This window comes from Jaculus jaculus, chromosome X (assembly GCF_020740685.1).
Source record: "Jaculus jaculus isolate mJacJac1 chromosome X, mJacJac1.mat.Y.cur, whole genome shotgun sequence".
NCBI classification, from domain to species: domain Eukaryota; kingdom Metazoa; phylum Chordata; class Mammalia; order Rodentia; family Dipodidae; genus Jaculus; species Jaculus jaculus.
The window spans coordinates 94,027,487-94,046,931 of NC_059125.1; the positions used below are offsets into that span (position 1 = coordinate 94,027,487).

Here is a 19,445-nt window from a genome sequence, read left to right on the forward strand (position 1 = left end):
GCAGGGGAATGAAACAGCTGAACAAATTGCATCCATAATCAGGAAGCAAAGCACTATGAATGCAGGTGCTCAGCTAGTTTTCTTCCCCCATTTTCATGCAGTCCAGATCCCCAGCCCATGCAATTGGACTCACCCACACTTAGGGTCGATCCACCCACTTCAAATATCCAATCTAGAAAATCCCTCACATACATACCCAGAGATTTGTTTCCATGGTGATTCTAAACCCTGTCAAGTTGACAAAAAGTGATTAGCCTTCACAAAATTTAAAGGCAGAACTCTATTATAGGTACAAATTTGGATATCACTACTGTATATGTGCTACTTTAAGTACAAGAATGGATGAGATCATCAAAGAAGTATATATAAAGTGAGAATATTGTCAAAGGCAAAACATAATAAATAGAACCATTAAAGAACCAACTGTGGAAGAGAAAATTATTCAGAAAGAATGAAGAAAGGAAGCTTATAATTAGATTTCAATAAATCCTGGCTTAAGTTATAATTAGTTGAATTCATGTTAGGGTTAGTCCTCAAAGAGCTCTTACATAGTGAAGAGGCACTACCTTATTCATTTCTGAATCTCCAATACCAAGTACAGTACCTGACATTTAATATTCCTGCAATAACTATTTGGTGAATCAAATGGAATTTAAATTAGAACTTCTTTCTCTTTTTGTTTTGTTTGCTTTTTTTCTGGACTGTGCAGCATGCATTGCCACTGATACTTTAAGTTCATAGTGAAAAATCATTTCAATGTGTCCTGGGCTTGATCCCCTTCCAACCCAACCCTCAGGACAATAGTTTTCATTATTACCTTCTGTCTTTGCCATTCTGGATGGAATTCTGTGCACAGAAGTTATATACATATATGGGTATATCTATGAAACAAATCGCAGCACAGGAGCCCCCTGGGCTTCCTTGGGCTCTGGTATGACATATTTGAGCCATATAAATTTCAGCTTCTGCTCTGGCATCTGTTAGCTGACTCACTTGCAACTCCACCTCAGCAGTGGTCTCTCAGTCCTCTCAAAGCAGGAAAGAGTACTGTGTGCTGGGAGACCATGGCAAAGAATCCTCCAGAGAACTGTGAGGACTGTCACATTCTAAATGTAAGTTGATTCATATTTCTTTCCTTTTGAGCAGGAGCATGGCTTCACAGATTTATTGTGTTGCAATATGACATTAGAAAGTGAAATTAAAGAAGGCTTTGAATTATGGCTTGTTATTTTGAGGGTTATTGTATATTGTTTCATTTGCTCTGTTCTTTGCTTAGGCAGAAGCTCTTAAATCCAAGAAGATATGTAAGTCACTTAAGATTTGTGGACTTGTGTTTGGTGTCCTGGCCCTAACTCTAATTGTCCTGTTTTGGGGGAGCAAACACTTCTGGCCAGAGGCACCCAAAAAAGTAAGTAACAGAAATGCACCTCTGCACATCACTGTCCAGTGCTTCTGTTCTGATTTTCATTGAATTTAACTGGTGGTTAACATGCAAATTAATCTGAAAATGTAAAATATTTAAAACATATTTTATTATGGTATATGAAAAATAAAATTATGGTTTTTCTCTCCTTTATCTGTTAATTATTTTTGCAAGGGAAAACTTTTTTGTGAATTTTGGTTATTAGTGACAGGATATAAATTTATCCATTCCTTTATGCTTTGCTTTAAGGAGTTAAATCTCTTAGCTGTAAAAAACAAAATACTTTCCATCTTTCTTTAAATTATCTGGGCAGGCACTTATGGAAAAGTAACTATACCACCACATAAGGAGAAACCACCAAAAATGGCAGCAAAGGATTTTCAGGGATTATATTTCTGACTTAATGCATCTGCTGGGAGGACAGGTACCACAATCTTTCTTAGAAATACTCGTACCTGAGTTCATATGTACTTATAACTTACCCAGAACTAGAGCCTTTTAGTTCCCCAGCAGACACAGTCACAATCTCACCAAGATAGAAATGCCACAGATAGAAGCAAAAAATAATAAGTCATTTATTAGCGATAACTCAGAAAGCTTCTAATATTAAAGTCACCGAGTGAAGTTTGGTTGGCCATTATAGTTTGTATTAGTGTGTTTGTATTATTCTTGGGTTTACATGCAATGGAAAAAACTTTACATGTGATTCAGTGAAACCACATTCTTTTCATGTTAACAATTTCCATTTGGATGAGAATTAGTATACAAACCAACAGGCATGAAAATGGGTTTCTGGCTTTGTCATGTTCTGTTTGTAGGATTCTGTTGCTGATGATAATGATAGCGATGATGATGATGATGATAATTTGTTTTCATAAGATGCTAATTTCTATTGAGTAACATATGTAGGGAAGTAGAAAAGGCACAGATCCAAGAGAGGAGAATAAGACAAGAAGAAAATGGGTTGGCATGGACCATTAGGAGCCCAAGGAGCAAAAGGAGCAGAGAATAGTTGGGGAAGTAAAGACAGAGTGAGGAGAAATAGAAAAGAAATTGGTTAAGTGTCCAAAAGAAAACAGAAAAGTAAGGCATAGATACCCTGGGATTCTCCACCTCTGTTGCCATACACATTTTCATTTAGTCTCAAAGGATACCTTATCAAATGTAAGTAGGAGGGAGAGCAAACAAGCCTACTTTATTGGTTTCTAATTTACATCATGTTCCAGAAAGGATTTCAGGCATCACCCAGCATCTATAGTTAGCCCTCACCACAGTGCCCTCCCTCTTTTGAACTACTTACTGTTCATATGTCTTTCTTTAAAAGCCAAACTATGCAGAAAGCACATAAGATCAGGAAGGAAACTGTAAACGAATAGGAGTGTCAAAATATATTCTAGTAGAATTCTTGTACCACTTACCTAATTCTCAAGGTGATATACCACCCCAAAAGTTGAATCATGAATTCTTTTGACAGTTTTATATAAGTTAGGGACCATAAACCCTTTTATTTGCAATGACTATAATGCCGTAACTGGATGTTGTAGGTACCTAAAAACGTTCACCACCAATAGATGCCTATCTACACAGAGTTTAATAGTTTTTTTTTTAATCTTACAGTAGTATTTGCTTCCATGTAACTATGAATTACTAGGTGGAAATCTTGTTTTTATCTTATAAATAAGAGTAAAAAGTCACCAAATAAGTTCATGGTCTCCTCTACCTTCCAATTATATTCACTGTTTCTCATTTAAACATTTATAATGAATTCTAAAGCTATTCTGTAATTCCTCAAACAAAACATAAAACTAACTAAGTGTATATATAAAAATGGTGAGGTATACTACTGAATAAAGATTATTAACATGAAAGTTCTACTGAAATAATTCATTTGGGAATATAGTTTTCACCAAAAGCAGTCTCAGAAATGAACCAAAGTTACTCTGAAGTTATCTAGATATATGACAGCATGTCTCCTAGGGCAAGATTTTCTACCACAATGGAGAATTGTGATATATGTGTGTGTATATATATATATATATATATATATATATATATATATATATGTATATATATATATATTATGTATATATATATATGTCCTGAATTTAACCACAAGATTAAGTTGGAACCACTATAAATCAGGAAAGCAGGTGGAGATTCTTTACTCAGTGAACCATTACTTTCTAAGCTCCAGACAAGCAGCTTGAGAAACCGTCTATGTTCCCAGTGGCCAAGACTCTGAACAAGGCTGCATCCAAGAAGAGTGAAGTATGCAGAGAAAAGTAGTCATATTAGTCTGGGAATAATATTTGTAGAGGAAAAGAATCCAGGCATCTTGTCTGAATTTAAGACGCTTCCCCCACCCCTTGAAAGTATGGGCTGGAAAGAAACATCATTTAACAAAGTAAAACCCAAGCTCTTCTGGACTTGCTTTTGTGGCCTGTAGGACTTGTGAGGACTATGGGTCACTTGAGAGAAACAGACATTAATGCTGTTGTGCTTATTGATGGCAGTGACTTCATTATTGTTCTGGGTTTTCTCCAAGCTCTTAGTGTTTGCAGCTTCAACCTCTACCACACTTCTTTTTTATTTTGTTTTGACATCTGTTTTTGATAAACAGTGTTTATTTAACATCCTACATGTGGTAATGATATTTTCATGCTATTAAGTACTTCTCCTACTTCCTACTTTGGTATATATAAAAGATCCAGATCTCCTCAGATACCTCAAGCAAGTGTTCATATGTGTGTGAACTCACATGCATCTCAAAGATAAAGCAATCAAAATTAAAAGAGGACCAACTCTCAGTGAACTGGTGTGCATTTTCCTAGGACCCAGGGTCACTAATTCTGTCACAGCCACACATAACAGCCAATTGAGGTGAGTGACAGCCAATTCCATAAAGGGTTGTGCTCAGATTTCTTAACCAAGCACGGGAGACTTATCCAGTCTTAGAGATTTTGAGAGAGTACCACATTGAGACTCCACTTCCAAGCAGTAACTGCCCTTGGATCCCTGAAGGAGATTCATTGGAGAAGCACTCTTATTTTTAAAGCTCCCTGTATTCCACATTGAATGTGAAACAATTAGAAGTCAGTTCCCCAACTAATCAATGCAACATGGAAAAAAAACAAATGAGAAAGGCCTTAGCCCTTACATTAACAGTTTATAAACATAGTGCAGATTTTTGTACCTCACTCCTCCAATCATTTGTAGAATGAAGCAGAAACATAATAAATTAAATAAATTAAAGAGTATTCTTAGGCTGGAGAAATGACTTAGTGGTTAAGGCACTTGCCAGCAAAACCAAATAACCCAGGTTCAATTCCCCAGTAGCCACATAAGCCAGATGCACAAGGTGGTGCATGCATCCGGAGTTCATTTGCAGTGGCTGTAGGTCCTGGCGTGCCCATTCACTATCTGCCTCTTTCTCTCTCTCTGAAATAAATATATAACATTAAAAAAGAGTATCCTTCCTGCCATACCTCAAAAGTGTATGGTGGGTTAGGGCTATTAGGAAGCTAGTAGGCCCACAGAGTAATCAACATTCCTGTTAATGTTCCTTCCACTTCTACATATGATCAATATGAGATGAGAGGCCATGAAGATAGAAAGCATTCTATTCCCTCCTCATCTCACCTTTAGATGACCACTTAAATAATATAAACCAGGTTTCAAGTCCCAATATTATTCTGGCTGAAGTTCTTAGCTCAAAAGAAGTATTTTCTTACTAAGCCAGGGTCCAGGTTTCTTTGTGTATTTTTTTTTAATATTTACATTATTCCAAGACAAACTTTCTTCATTACCTCTAAGTATACAGGGGGACTGGTTTTTTCCCTAGGTTCCCTGGCCTTTCATACACAAAAGCCTTCTGGTTAAAATGTGGGTCTGGAGAAACATTATACCCTCAAGGAAAAAAGTAGGAGCTCTAGCTGGAATCTCTTAAGCAGGAGAACTGAGCTTCTCCAGATGGTGCCACATCAGCATTTGAAAATGGAAGACATATCCCTTCATTTTATTTTCCTGTTAAATCATTGCTGGATCCAAGTCTACCACTGTACAACAATTCTCATTGGGCCAACTCTTACTCTGGGACTACCCAGAGGTAACTTCTACCAATTACACGAAGACAGACTCTGGCTGTTATGGGCACATTAGTCCTTCTTCCTAAGGTAGCATTTCTGAACACTTTGTATAACACCAGCAATCAGAGCCTGAGCCATCAAAGAGTGCTATCATAAGTTACTGAGTGGCTATGGACCCATAGTAGGAAGTGTCCCAATCAAGTGCCTGTAGGCATTTGCAGCTCAATAATCAACTGAGCAATATCAGACCAAATCTAAGAATAACTGGCTTTCTCAACTATCCAACACTACAACTAGAAAGAGATGCAGAATAAAGATAGGTACTAAACCCTCAGAAGCATGGAGTGACTTGCCTAAAGTTACTCAGCTTGTATGTACAGGGTTAAGATTAAGACTAGAACCTTGTCTGAGGATTCTTTCCACTGTTTTTCAGCTTTATTTAGGAATCAGGGGTGGGGACTGTGGGTAGGGGAAAACTTCCCAACTAGCACAAGCCTGTAGATGAAAGAAATGGCTTTTTCTTATTAAAAGAAGAGGAATGTCTGGCTGCATATGCCAATTTTTTCAGGGCTGAAAACTGATGATTGAAGATGCAGAAGTCCAAGTATGCATAAGAAACAATCTGTCTGCACTGTTTTGGTAAAGAAATACCCAGAGGTTCTGTAACTCCCACAGGCTAGGCCGGTAATAATATGGTACAGTGCCTTCCCTTCCTTCAAGTTTAACACCTGCTAGCCAGCTATTCTGAGCATGTATTTCACCTTTGGATATTGTACCTCATAAACAGACAGTAAAGGATGAAGGTAGAGAAAAGAGCAGCTAGATTAATCACAGTTTTCAAAAAACAAATCTAAGCCAAATGTCCTCGAATCTCTGCTGCACAGGCTAAAGTCACTTGCCCCCAAAACAGATCCATCACAGTGAGGTGTGAGTCAGCTTGATTCTTTATTAAAAAATAAATAAATAAATAAACACTTTCTTTTCTGATCTCAGAGACTGTCATTGACAGAGGCAAGCAAACAGGGCAAACTGTTCACAGGGGCATATTAGGGCTCTTTGGCTTCCTGAGTAAAATACTTAACTATTTTGAGGACAAAATTAGTGAGTAAGGAAGAGAAATGGATTTGAATCTTTTCACTATTTTGTCAGTGTGGTCTTCCCACACACTGCCTGCATTTAACTAAACGTCACTCACTCCACCGGCCTCCCTGTCCCAACATTCTGAAAATTATATTATTTATGTGTGAATGATGTAAGAACTCAATTGGGTTGTGTTGAGAAGACACCTTTGCCCCCCAAATGTCTCCTATTATTGGTGTCACAATGTCTAAAATGTTATAGTGTTTAAATGTATAACAAGTTATAATGGTGGCATTATAACTTCATTTCTTTGGGTGAAATATTACACTCAATTTTTTAAACTGACAAATATCTGTTGCTAATATTTAAATGTGAAATCATTTATCAGATTGATTTCTTCTCTTGCTGAAGGTGCCTTACAGGAGACAAAAGGGCAGACAAGAGTGGGAAGGGCATGGAAAAAGGCTGAGAGTATATAATGAACAGGACATGAAGATATCAGAAAAGGCACACATCTATTTGCCAATATGGCAGGGGTGTATTCCTTGTCATATACTGTCTTTGCTCTGTCCTTCCTGGAATAAAGTTAAGCAGAGGGCAGAGTCTGAGATGAGATGCTTGGAACAAACTCACACCTTTCTCAGGCTAGCCATCATGTCTCTGTTTAGTTGGTTCCTGGAGAGGACAAAGCTATTTATTCCTTCATCTCCAGAATGAACCTCAACCCCTGAGCCAGGGAGCTTAGTAGAGAGCAAAAGACTTCTGATGCCAAAGACATGAGCTCAGTCTTCATATGGGCCAGTGAAGCTTGCATAGCCATTACCCAAGCAATGTGATCCACAGGGACCTAAGTGAGACACTGTGTCTGGATTTGCTCAAACTCATCCCCACATAGTCCAAAGTGAGCCATTGGCATCATCTTCCTAGACAAAGGACAGTCTGTTTCAAAGGACACCTTTGATAGTGGAATTCCATCTGGGTGAATATATAGCTCCCTACTCCTACACTCTCCCTCCCCGCATACACCAAGGATTCACACATAAATGAAGTCATCCTAATCTCACTCTATTTAGGAAACCACTATTGTAGGACATAAACACCAACATGGTTAATGGATACAGTTAGGATGGATTCTTTGTCTCACCAAACAATAACAAAACAAACAAACAAGAACAACTATTTGCAGGACTGTTGCAAGTATTCTAGATCTGCTGAGCTTGGCAGTTTCTAATGGTTCTCATCCAGAAAGGTGTCCAAGTAAAGTGCATTGCCAACAGTGCAGGAAAACTCATTCCACAGTAGTCCACTGAAATTTTAAATGTCGCCAGTATGGTTCCATAGTCTTCTGCTGATGATTGAAAACACAGTCTGTATTTTCTTTTTCCCAGGTAGGCAGCAGTCCAATATCCCCTAGTCTCTAACCTAATTTTTCCATGCAGTAATCCATCAATGTTGCTACTGCCAAAACAAACACTGGACCCCAGCCCCCAGTGGCTAGTGGCATCAACATTTGTCTCTAACAATGGATAGTGTTTCTAAGGAAACTACCCCCTATTGGGAAACCTGACAAGACTGTATCTGAAGTGGATGCCTCTGTCTTCTGTTTAGGTCAACCAGCTTAGAGCTCAATTTGTTGCCATAGGAAGAAGTTTCTTTCCTCCAGCTGGCTGCTGAACTGAGGGCATATTTATAAGCAGAAGCAAATAATAAGCCTAAGGGAATTTTCTACCTATCACAAACCAGCCCAGACTTCCTAAGTTAACACTACAGTTACTGGAGGGTTCTCAATATGGCTTTCTTTCCCTTTAAAGATGATTTCTTAAGAGACCTTGGTAGTGTTCAAGCTTTTCCTTTAGGAAGATAAGGTTGTGTCACTGGTGAGACTATTTGCTGAACAACTATTTAGGTGTTATCCATGTCTAAGACACTGCGGGGCTACAAAGAGGTAAAATGACTTTGTCTCTATTTTTTCTTTTCAGCAGCAACATTATACTTTTCAAGCTTGAAGTAACACTTGTTTCTACAAACATATCCAACTTGTTTTTCTACTTGAGTTGAGGAAAGTTTGACCAGGTTAAGCTAACATGCAGACACTAAAGACAACACAATCCATTGTAAGTTCTCTGAAGCTGGCTCTGAGAACCGCATTACTAGAATGCAACACTGGCTCTCTAGACAAGTTGCTTCTTCATAAGGACCAGTGAATAAGTATATATTTGAGAGTGAAATACCTTTGATAGACTTCCAAATGGCACCCTCGAGTCTGGCATGGTCAGTGTCAGTATCAAACTCATTTTGTCCTGTTATTTGATTTGCTTTTAGCTATAAATATGACTCAAGTTATAGGTTATATGCTTATTTATAAAGTAGAATAATTCATGGGACTTGTGTTACTGGTGTTTAGTAGGGGAATGATCTCTTTTAGAGAGGTGAAGAAACACTGGGGTCTGGAGAAATGGCTTATCTGGTAAACCTCTTGTTGCACAAGCATGAAGGCGTGAATTTGGATCCCCAGCATCCACATAAATGCTTGGCATGGCAGTGTGAGCCTGTAATCCCAGGCCTGGGAGACAGAGACAGAAAATCCCTGGTGCTTGATGGCCAGCTAGTCCAGCTGAATCACTGAGATCTAGGCTCAGTGACAACCCGTGTCTTAATAAATAAGTTGGAGAGCTGTTAAAAAAGACACTTAACTTCAGCCTCTGGCCTCCACATGCACCCAATCACATGTGCACACTGACACATAAGAGCATGCACACACATGCATGTTCACATGTATCTGAGTATGTGTATGTGTGTGCGTACACAGAGACTAGAAGGAGGGGAAAGTCGAAGTGGAGAAGGTGAAAAGTCTGGAAAATCAAGAAACAACTTATAAACAGCCTTTCTAAGCCATTCTCACTAGAAGATTCTGTTATTTATTGCCTGATCTTGACTTTGTTGCTAAATGGTCCATGCAGGGGAATCTAGAAACCTTGAAAACAATGAAATCAAGTTTGAAAAACAAAATCTAGGAATAAACTGAGTACAGTTGGTTAGCCTATAAAACAGAAGACCAAGGGAAGGAAAACCAATGTTTCCTGGAGTTTAAGGGGCAAAAGAAAGAAAATGAGTTCGGAGTGAGATTATCACTAATATCAGCCCAAAATCACATCTTTCAATTCTAAAAGCCCAAACTCAGTTAAAACCCTGGACAGATATGGAAATAGAGAATAATTTCTGTTCCTTGTGATCAAGTCTCTTTTTTGAACTTGATGAGTTTCATGGGGGAGTGGGAGTGGGGCAAGAATGGTCACAGAACACTTAAAAAAGGAAGTGGCCACTTTAAGAGTAGCAGCATAGGATTTAGGCAATCACCAGGCTTCACACAAGAGGAAAATACTTCATAGGCTTGTTTGCAGAGTATCATTTGCTATTTAGTTAAAGTTGCCCAAAAAACCTATTGGAATGCTTCGTAATTAGCTCAGCAATTTGGCTTGAATACAAATTTCTGGCTCTGAAGAGATCCCTGTATCAGCCATAGCGCCAAAAAGCATCTCACTTTAATCTCAAGTTTCAGAGACTTTCCAGTGCAAGCTGCTGAGATGGCACCTCACTGTAAAGGTTTTGCAAGGAGGTGTCCCATATATTACCTAATTAAAGCATTTTATGAGGGACACACAGAGTATCTTAGAGTTTTCTTTCCTCTGCTCTCCCAGACCTATGACATGGAGCACACTTTCTACAGCAATGGTGAGAAGAAGAAGATTTACATGGAAATTGATCCCCTCACCAGAACAGAAATCTTCAGAAGTGGAAATGGCACTGATGAAACATTGGAAGTACATGACTTTAAAAATGTAAGTTGCACATTTTCTCCTTAAAGCGTTCCACTTCAAATATAAGAATAAAGGAATCAAGTTAAAAATAGTGTTTAACCTCCATTTCTCTCATAAGAGAAAGCATTCCCTTTGAATTCAAATTCTGCTAACCTGAGGTTCTGACAGATCATGGAACTCCATTCTTAAGAAATATTTATTTATTTATTTATTTATTTATTTATTTGAGAGAGAGAGAGAGGGAGGGAGGAAGGGAAAGAGAATGTGGTGCACCAGGGCTTCTAGCCACTGCAAATGAACTCCAGATGAAAGCACCACTTTGCACATTTGGCTTATGTGTGTATTGGGGAATCAAACCTGGGTCCTTAGGCTTCGCAGGCAAGTGCCTTAACCTCTAAGCCATCTTTCCAACCCCCAGATAATGGAACTCTTAATCATAGCTGTTTCAGGAAATTATACCGTTGTTTTGTCTATTTTGTAGGGATACACTGGCATCTACTTTGTAGGTCTTCAAAAATGCTTTATTAAAACTCAGATTAAAGTGATTCCTGAATTTTCTGAACCAGAAGAAGAAATAGATGAGGTATGTAGAATAATAATGGCTATAAAAGACATCATTTACTGAGTGTTAACTATATGACAATCATCACATACTCTGATCCTCAAACAATCATCTAACTAGGCTCCATTATTGATCCCCTGCCTTTAATGTTCAGATATGAAAAATGGAACTCTGAACCAAAAAGTGACTTACTCAATGTCATACAGCTAGTGAATAGAAGACCAAACTCTTGAACTCAGACCTCTTAAAGAACTAAAGTTTGTGTTTTTAGGTACAAAAGTGTGCTTTTATGTCTGCATATGTATGAAAATTGTGTGTTTTTGCTTCAGAACCTAAGACTTTAACCAAGAGGATGGATCCAAAAGAACAACGGCAATCTTGCCTAAGACAAAGTCTTTAAAGATTAAAAACATATAATTCCCAAGACCACCAGGTGTAATGCCAGTTTTGGCACTCTCCAATATTAACCTATTTAAAAATTTCAATTTATTCACCTCACCATTTTATGCTGATGTAACCATCCACAGTAAGATAAAGCAAAATAGGTGAAAACTCCAGTACATTATGAATTCACTGGAATCACAAACCAGAATGAGCCATTTAGGAAAACATGGGTCCAAAAAGCCATGGAAGATGGATCGCCTTTCAAAAAACAAACAAACAAACAAACAACAACAACAAAAAACAGCTGTCATTATAGCCCTTGAAGCCCTTTATTATTCTCTGGTGCTCTGTCTGCTATTACAGTATGCAGCTATCCCACCTCAGCCAAAACTATATTATGAAAGCATATTCCTACTGTAGCAAGAAGAAAAAAACAAGCATTTTTTGGTTTGGTTTTTGTGCTTAACTGGCAAATTTAAAATAGATAATGGCAATGACATAATCAACCTATAGATATTAACAGCTCTTTTTTTCTCTTCTTCTATTCTGTTCTTTTTCACCTTTCCCCCACTTATCACTTGCCCATTCAGTGTATTTTTCTTTTATTTTCCTTTTACTTTTTGTGAGGGAGATGAATTGCACTTTTTTCTTTTCTTCACCCAAGTCTCGGAGCTGTGACTGGTTGCCACATTCATCTTTAATGGTTTTAGTCTCTTCAGGCTAGAGAAGTCACAGAACCCTTGTTCTTAGCACTCTCAAGAAAAAGAAAGCATCTGCCAAAGGATTCTTTGTTGCCAAGGTCTACGACAGTGCCAGATTTTGTAGGTTTTGATTTGTGTGGAGATGTGTATTATGTATATACTCATATGTATAAGGGTGTACCTGTTGGTGGGTAGTTTATGCACATATGTGTATGCATGTCTGTAGAGGACAAATGGCAACCTCAGATGGCATTCCTCAGGAACCACCTACCTTTTTAGGTAGGTGCACTAACAAAATTTTGATATCATAAATCAGAAAAAAGCAACTTTTATCCCATTCACAATTAAAGTGGAAAGAGACAAAATTATAAGTTAGTCATCCATGGAATGATTTCATGTGTCTAAAGGATCCAGAAAAAAGGGACATTTATAATAACCACTAAGGCCATCAAATCAGGGGAACTATAGCCTTATCACCCCATAAGAATTCCAGCTTGCAGAAAAATCCCAGCTTCCAGACAAAGAGTAAAGCCAGTCACTCTGTTACACTGAGCTTGTCTAAAGAAGTCCTTCCTCACTAGTCACACATCTCCTTCAAGTCTTTTGAAGTGCATCGAGATGTCTCAGGTAAAGTAAAGTTTGCATCATTGGTTTAGTTGCATAGCACCTCCACCATTGCTCCCTGAGGGACCATTTTGTACTGAGCAGAAATTTTCTGCTGCAAGGAAGGATCCCCCATAGGACAACTACCAAGGGTATCTCCCTTGCACTGCAGTATTTGGTATAAATGTGGTCATTATTCTCAGTCTCTCAAGGGACTCAGACCCAAGAGTCAGGAGAATTCTTTAGGGCGTGTGCTGTTGACATACAGTTCCCAAATTCAGGACCTAGCTGTCATGTGTGTCAGGGGCTTAACACACTATGATACCAGTGTGTCCTCCTAGTTCTAACCATTCAAAAGGAGAAAAACCAGGCAGTGACATTTAGAAGTAGATTGGTTAAAAATAAATTACTGTTTTCTTCTCTGTACAAGCAATCACACCTCAGAATAGCTACTCCCTTTCTTTTCTGTAATGATCTAAAATACCAGAACAGATTGACACAGCTGTTTTGAACAGGGCATGAGAAGGTGAAATAGGAGAGGGGTAGACACACAGCCTCTGTAGGTAATACTGTCTCCAGCTCTAAACATTCCAATGCAGAACCTCTGCCTACAAAGAAATCTGCCAGCAGCATGCCCAGTAGAACAGACAAAAACCTGGACCACTGCTGCTTTCATGATTTGGGGACAGATAAGCAGGGTCTGCAAACAAGTGAGAGAATGATCAGTAATATTTTTCAAGTTAATCTGCCACATAAGAGAGCACTTAGAATCTGAAGGACACCTATGTCTACCAAGAAAATGGACTCAAATTGTCATTAAGATTGCTTTAGTTGTGAGGAAGGATGGACCACACTTTTCATCATCAATTGCTTCAAGTGGAATTATTGGCAACCAAAGAGAACCACCTACCATTGTAAAGACAGAGTCTTTCACTGATCTTGAGCTCACCAAGTAGGCTAGACTGGCCTGTAAGCAGGTCCCAGAGATCAGCCTATTCCCACCTTCTCAGCACTATGATTACAAAATCCCACCCAGATTTTTACTTGGATTGCAGGGATGGAATTCAGGTCCTCATACTTACAGAGGCAGGCACTTTACCAACTGAGCTGTATCCCAGCTGTTTGTTTTGGTTTTAATAAGAACAGGTCAGATCCTTCTGAAAAACATGAAGGTCCAGGAAAATAAGAATGAATATAGTAGGAAATGATAAGATGACAGCATAATCAGTAGGATTAAAAGGCTACTATGTGCAATATTATATGATGTTTACAGAAAACAATGCATTTGAGCATAGCCAGCTTTTGAGAGCCCGAAGTGATATAGCATTATTTATTTTTCTACCTGACATGGAGTCACAGGAATATGTCTCATTTGTGACCTAATTTACTCTTCAGTTCATTTTGTTAATTTTTAAAATAATGTAAGTATTCATGTTATTATAGTAAAATTATTGAATTTTCAAAACACAGAATTTCACACCGCAGGTTGTTTTTTAACAAGACAAATTTGTGCTCCTAACTTATAAAAACCCTCTTGTTTTGTACATCCCTTGTCATTGTATCCATGGCATGTGGATATTAAACATACAGAGCAAGTATATAAATAGCTCTGATTTTGCTAACAAAGCTAGTCAACATATCAACCTCATTTCATACAATCCATTTCAATGTGTTCCAAGGTCTTTACACACTCAAGAGCAAAAGAACCAAGACTTGAAAGCATGGAATAGCTTGGAAAAATTATACAAAAGCATATTTCTAAGAATTAATAAATTCTGAGGTTATAAAGCCATAAAGAAACAAAATAGACAGGAAAGGGGCCTTATAAAAAGGAAGGGAATATATTGAAGCCTTAATGACAAGTAACAACCAGACATACAAAAAAACTATTTCTAGCACTAGAAATGGAAATGCAAAAAGTAGAAAGGCTCTATAAAGCGAAATATTTCTGTGCGATAAACAATAAGATATAGAGTGAAAGGAATACAATCAGGGCAGTGAAGTCATAAGCTAGAGACTTTAAAACTTAAATAAGACATCTTTTATCCTACAAGTTACGAATAACAGACAAATGTCTTAGAAAACAAACATATTAGTTTCAGTGTAATATACTGATCCCACTAATGTGAGTTATAGGGGGATTTTCAACTTGCAGTCAAATCCTGCTTGCAAGCCTAAAACAAAGTAAGCAATCACAACACTATTTTAAAGAGAAAACAGATGTGAATCACTCATGGTTCCAGAAGCTCAAATGTACAAGGTCCAGAGGTTCCCCAGAACATGATGGAAATCCTTTCTGACTTTCAGTGAAATGATAGGAGACAAGGCTGTTATGTCAGTGAGCAGTCTTGCTGCTAGGTACAACAGGAAAGGATTGATTGTTAAGCGCCCCCCACCCCCGCCCATGGCATGCAATTGAGATAGCTCACCAGCAACATTAGGATTGGAACTGTTAGGCAAAGTGAAATATAGTGTTTTTCAATAACTCATGTTTCACTCACTGTAAAAATTGCTGTACAATCCCAACCCTGACCTACTTACTTCCTTCAGAATGAAGAAATTACCACAACTTTCTTTGAGCAATCAGTGATTTGGGTTCCAGCAGAAAAGCCTATTGAAAACCGTGACTTTCTAAAAAATTCCAAAATTCTGGAGATTTGTGATAATGTGACCATGTACTGGATCAATCCCACTCTAATAGCAGGTATGACATACTACCCTCAATCTCATCTTTCAAATAAGGGCAACATGTTGAGCATGGTAGAATATGGTGTATTCCCAGCACTAAGGATGCTAAGGCAGGAGGATCTCGAGTTTAAAGCCAACCTAGGCTACACAGCAAGATAGTGTCTCAAAAAGAAGACAATAAAAGGTTAATGTTTCCAGGATTGGGAGACTACATTTCTATGAAAACAAATGATCAGCTTATACCTTCTTGGATGAAACTGTATATGCTGACTGTGGTGAAGAGGGAATTTTTCACAGCCAAGTTATAAATCAGATAAATTAATGCTGACAGGCTTTTAAAATATCTCAGGAAAGGTAACACCACCCTAATGTGACTAGTGATAACAGAAAGCTAATCTGTCTTTCTTTGCACATCTATATTCATTGCATCAGAGATACCAGACTATTACTCAAACCACTGTGGGTCCAACCCAAGAACTGGATAGAAAGAAGAGTCCAAATAGTGCTCCATTCTCTCAGGAATAATTCTTGGGCTGGAGAGATGGCTTAGCGGTTAGGCGCTTGCCTGTGAAGCCTAAGGACCCCAGTTTAAGGCTCCATTCCCCAGGACCCATGTTAGCCAGATGTACAAGGGGGCGCACACATCTGGAGTTCATTTGCAGTGACTGGAGGCCCTGGAGTGCCCATTCTCTCTCCTCTATCTGCCTCTTTCTCTGTCACTTTCAAATAAATAAATTAAAATAAACAAAAAAGTTCATTAAAAGAATAATTCTTATGCCAAGTGATGGCATACTCCCAAGAACATAGAACAATAATTGTAATACAAATTTCTTTGAAGATATTTAAGGAATTGGTATAAAAATATGTAAGACTATAGGTCCAAAGAATAAAAGCACAACCATTAAATACAGGTCAGTCTAAATAAAGGAAACATCCCTAGACATCTTACTCTGTGTGATTGACACAGACTTTTGTTCCCCTCATTCTTCACAGCATAGATTGTAATATTATTCAAGATAGGAGATTCCCACTGATACATACCTCTTGATATTCTGTGGATATTTATTTTAAAAGATGACTAAATGTCATCTGGTATCCTAGAGTGGATGCTGCATAACAAAGGACATTAGTGGAAACATTGATGAAGGTTATGGTCCTGAACCAATGCTAACTTTTTAATTTTGATCAAATCAGGCAGTCAAGAAATACTTTTTGAGTACTTATGGTTCAAGTCATTGTGGGAGATACATTAGTCTCTTGTACATTGTCCTCAGTTTTCATTGAGTATATTACCAAAGCTAAGTGGTAAATATTTGATGTGAAACTAGGAAAGAAGTCTGAGGGCAAGGAGGGGTTTTGGGAAATACTTAAAATATCAGCTGACAGAAATTAGAAAAGTAGCCTGTTCTTGCCTACATTATGCCAGACAACACAGAAGGAAATTCTATTCCCCAACTGTTATTCCCCCAACACTTCTTGCATAGGTGTTTGCAAGGCAGTTGTACCATAACCTTATATTTATCACCTTAGTTTCTGAATTACAAGACTTTGAGGAGGATGGTGAAGATCTCCACTTTCCTACCAATGAAAAAAAAGGGATTGAACAAAATGAACAGTGGGTAGTTCCTCAAGTAAAGGTGGAGAAAACCCGTCACACCAGACAAGCAAGTGAAGAAGATCTTCCAATTAATGACTATGTGAGTTATGCCCATGTTACTCTTGCAGAGGAGAAACAAAGATCCCTCACAAAACTTTACTTCTCAAATCACTTGTAAACAAGGTCATGGTTTTAACAAATGCTTAAAAAAACATGGGATCTCTAGAAGGCTCATCTGAAATCAATTTTGAATTCTATTGCTACACCTCCACATAAGGCTAAAGAATTTAATTGGAGCCAGCCGTGGTGGCTCACACCTTTAATCCTAGCACTTGGGAGGCAGAGGTAGGAGGATTGCCATGAGTTCAAGGCAACCCTGAGATTACATAGTGAATTCTAGGTCAGCCTGGGCTACAGTGAAACCCTAACTTGAAAAAGCAAAAAAAAAAAAAAAAATTAATTGGGAGGCTAGTAAGCCTCCCAACTCATTTTCAAGTTCTCCCCAGCTTGGTGGGTCCTCTTCATAATGGATTTTCCCCTCCAACAGTGTTTTCTTCTTCTTTCAGACTGAAAATGGAATAGAATTTGACCCCATGCTGGATGAGAGAGGTTATTGTTGTATATACTGCCGTCGAGGCAATCGCTACTGCCGTCGTGTCTGTGAACCTTTACTAGGTTATTATCCATATCCATACTGCTACCAAGGAGGACGAGTCATCTGTCGTGTCATCATGCCTTGCAACTGGTGGGTGGCCCGCATGCTGGGGAGGGTCTAATAGGAAGTTTCAAATGCTTAACATTCTGTTAGTCAGTATATAATAAATGCATGCTATTAAATGGATTTCTGCCTATGGGGCATTTGGCTCCTAGTAGCCCATCCTCCAGAATTCCTTGTAGGTTATTCCTCACTTCATGTTCTAATAAACTTCTACATCATCATCACCAATGGCCTGGTTGCTGCTGAACACACTGGGTAAGTGTTTGCTGACAATATTCCTGGCAACTGAAACAGAAAAAACCTGCCTAACATGGATGGCAGCAATGCAAACTTGCACTACATCGTCAGGTCTGGGAATAGGAAAGGGCAAAGTATGACAGTTCTCAGCCCCTGGTTTTTACTTTACTGTATTGAGAACGTAGAGGGGGAGGGAGATGATAAAATGTCCCCATAAGTGATGAATAAGAGCATATCATTTATTGCATAGCCCCAATGTTTAATTATCTGAAAGACATGCTGTGGACTTGCTTAAATGTCTATTAAGCCACTGGTCAGGCAGTGAGTCACAGCAGGCCAGCACTAAAATATTCCAAGTGTTCAGACTCAGCAAAGGAGAAAGCTAACTTAGCAAAAAAGGGTCCCAGATATCCTCCTGTGAACAGGAACTCAACTTTGGACAAATTTAACATTTTATAACCTTCACATCTGACTTCTCTTTAGGTCAGTACCTAGTTGCATAACTTTCCCATGCAATATTTTGGGGAAAGAAAGGGACCCATAAATATCATTTGCAGAAATAGACATAAGAAAATACTGAGGCAAAGAATCAAATGGGATTTTCCCTCCCATTCCTCACAGACCCAGAGTTTGCCACTTTCTTAAAGGAAAGGTAAGACCTAGTTCCCCATTACCTCATACTTTGCTTGGGAAAGGGTAAAAAGAGGAAAGTTAAAGAATTGGTTAGAGGGCAATGTTAACTTTGATGACCCAGCCAGGTCAAGTTTCAAAATTCATGCTCTGCTAATCTGTCATCCTTTCTAGTTTCATTTGAAGATAGCATCTTTCATTGTTCAACTTCAAAGTTCTTATGTCATAAAAATATCTGTCTGGAACTTTCCATCAGGAAAGTATTCTCAAATGAAATCCTCTCAAGGATACTTGTGGGTCAGGAGTCATTGTCCCCAATTTAGTAGTTGAGAAAACACATAGAAACTGCTGTGTCTAAGCTGACTTAAAATTAACCCATCATTGGTAGCACTCATGCCCTACTTGGCTTCCTAACTTTTACAGAATAAAAGTACAATGAAATATATCGGACAATGTATATCACTGAAAATATTTTCTCTTTTATTAATAGTTTAGAAGACATCTGAGAATTTCAGACTACGTCAGTTATTATGAAACATTAATGTATAGTTGAAATACAAAAATGTTTAAAATGAGAAGAATTTGAGATTGTATGGACTTTGAGTGGACTTTGAAGTGGTATCTATCAGTGTTTTGAAATAAAATATGCTTCTTTACATTGCTTTTTAAGATCAGCCAATAATTTTAAGTTTCTGAGACACTCAGATCTATGCAGTCTGTAGTATACTCTACAACAGGCTCACTTCCCCACAGCCCATATAAGCCAGATGCACAAGGTAGCACATTTTGTAGTTCATTTGCAACAGTTGGAGGTCCTGACATGCCCATCCTCTCTTTCTGTCTATCTACCTCTTTCTGTGTCACTCTTAAATAAATAGTTTAAGAAAAAGGGGGAAAAAAGCTACTAAAAATACATAAT

The 19,445-nt window shown here is 38.2% G+C and overlaps 1 protein-coding gene across 1 annotated transcript; it reads left to right on the forward strand.

The window, feature by feature from the left end:
- The first annotated feature begins 951 nt into the window (after window positions 1–951).
- On the forward strand, window positions 952–17,883 carry Tnmd (tenomodulin). The gene is made up of 7 exons (XM_004668797.2): window positions 952–1,112; window positions 1,277–1,408; window positions 10,287–10,427; window positions 10,888–10,989; window positions 15,207–15,360; window positions 16,875–17,041; window positions 17,508–17,883. The coding sequence occupies exons 1-7, from the start codon at window positions 1,065–1,067 to the stop codon at window positions 17,715–17,717; spliced, it is 954 nt and encodes a 317-aa protein (XP_004668854.1). The 5' UTR covers window positions 952–1,064; the 3' UTR covers window positions 17,718–17,883.
- The last annotated feature ends 1,562 nt before the right edge of the window (window positions 17,884–19,445 follow it).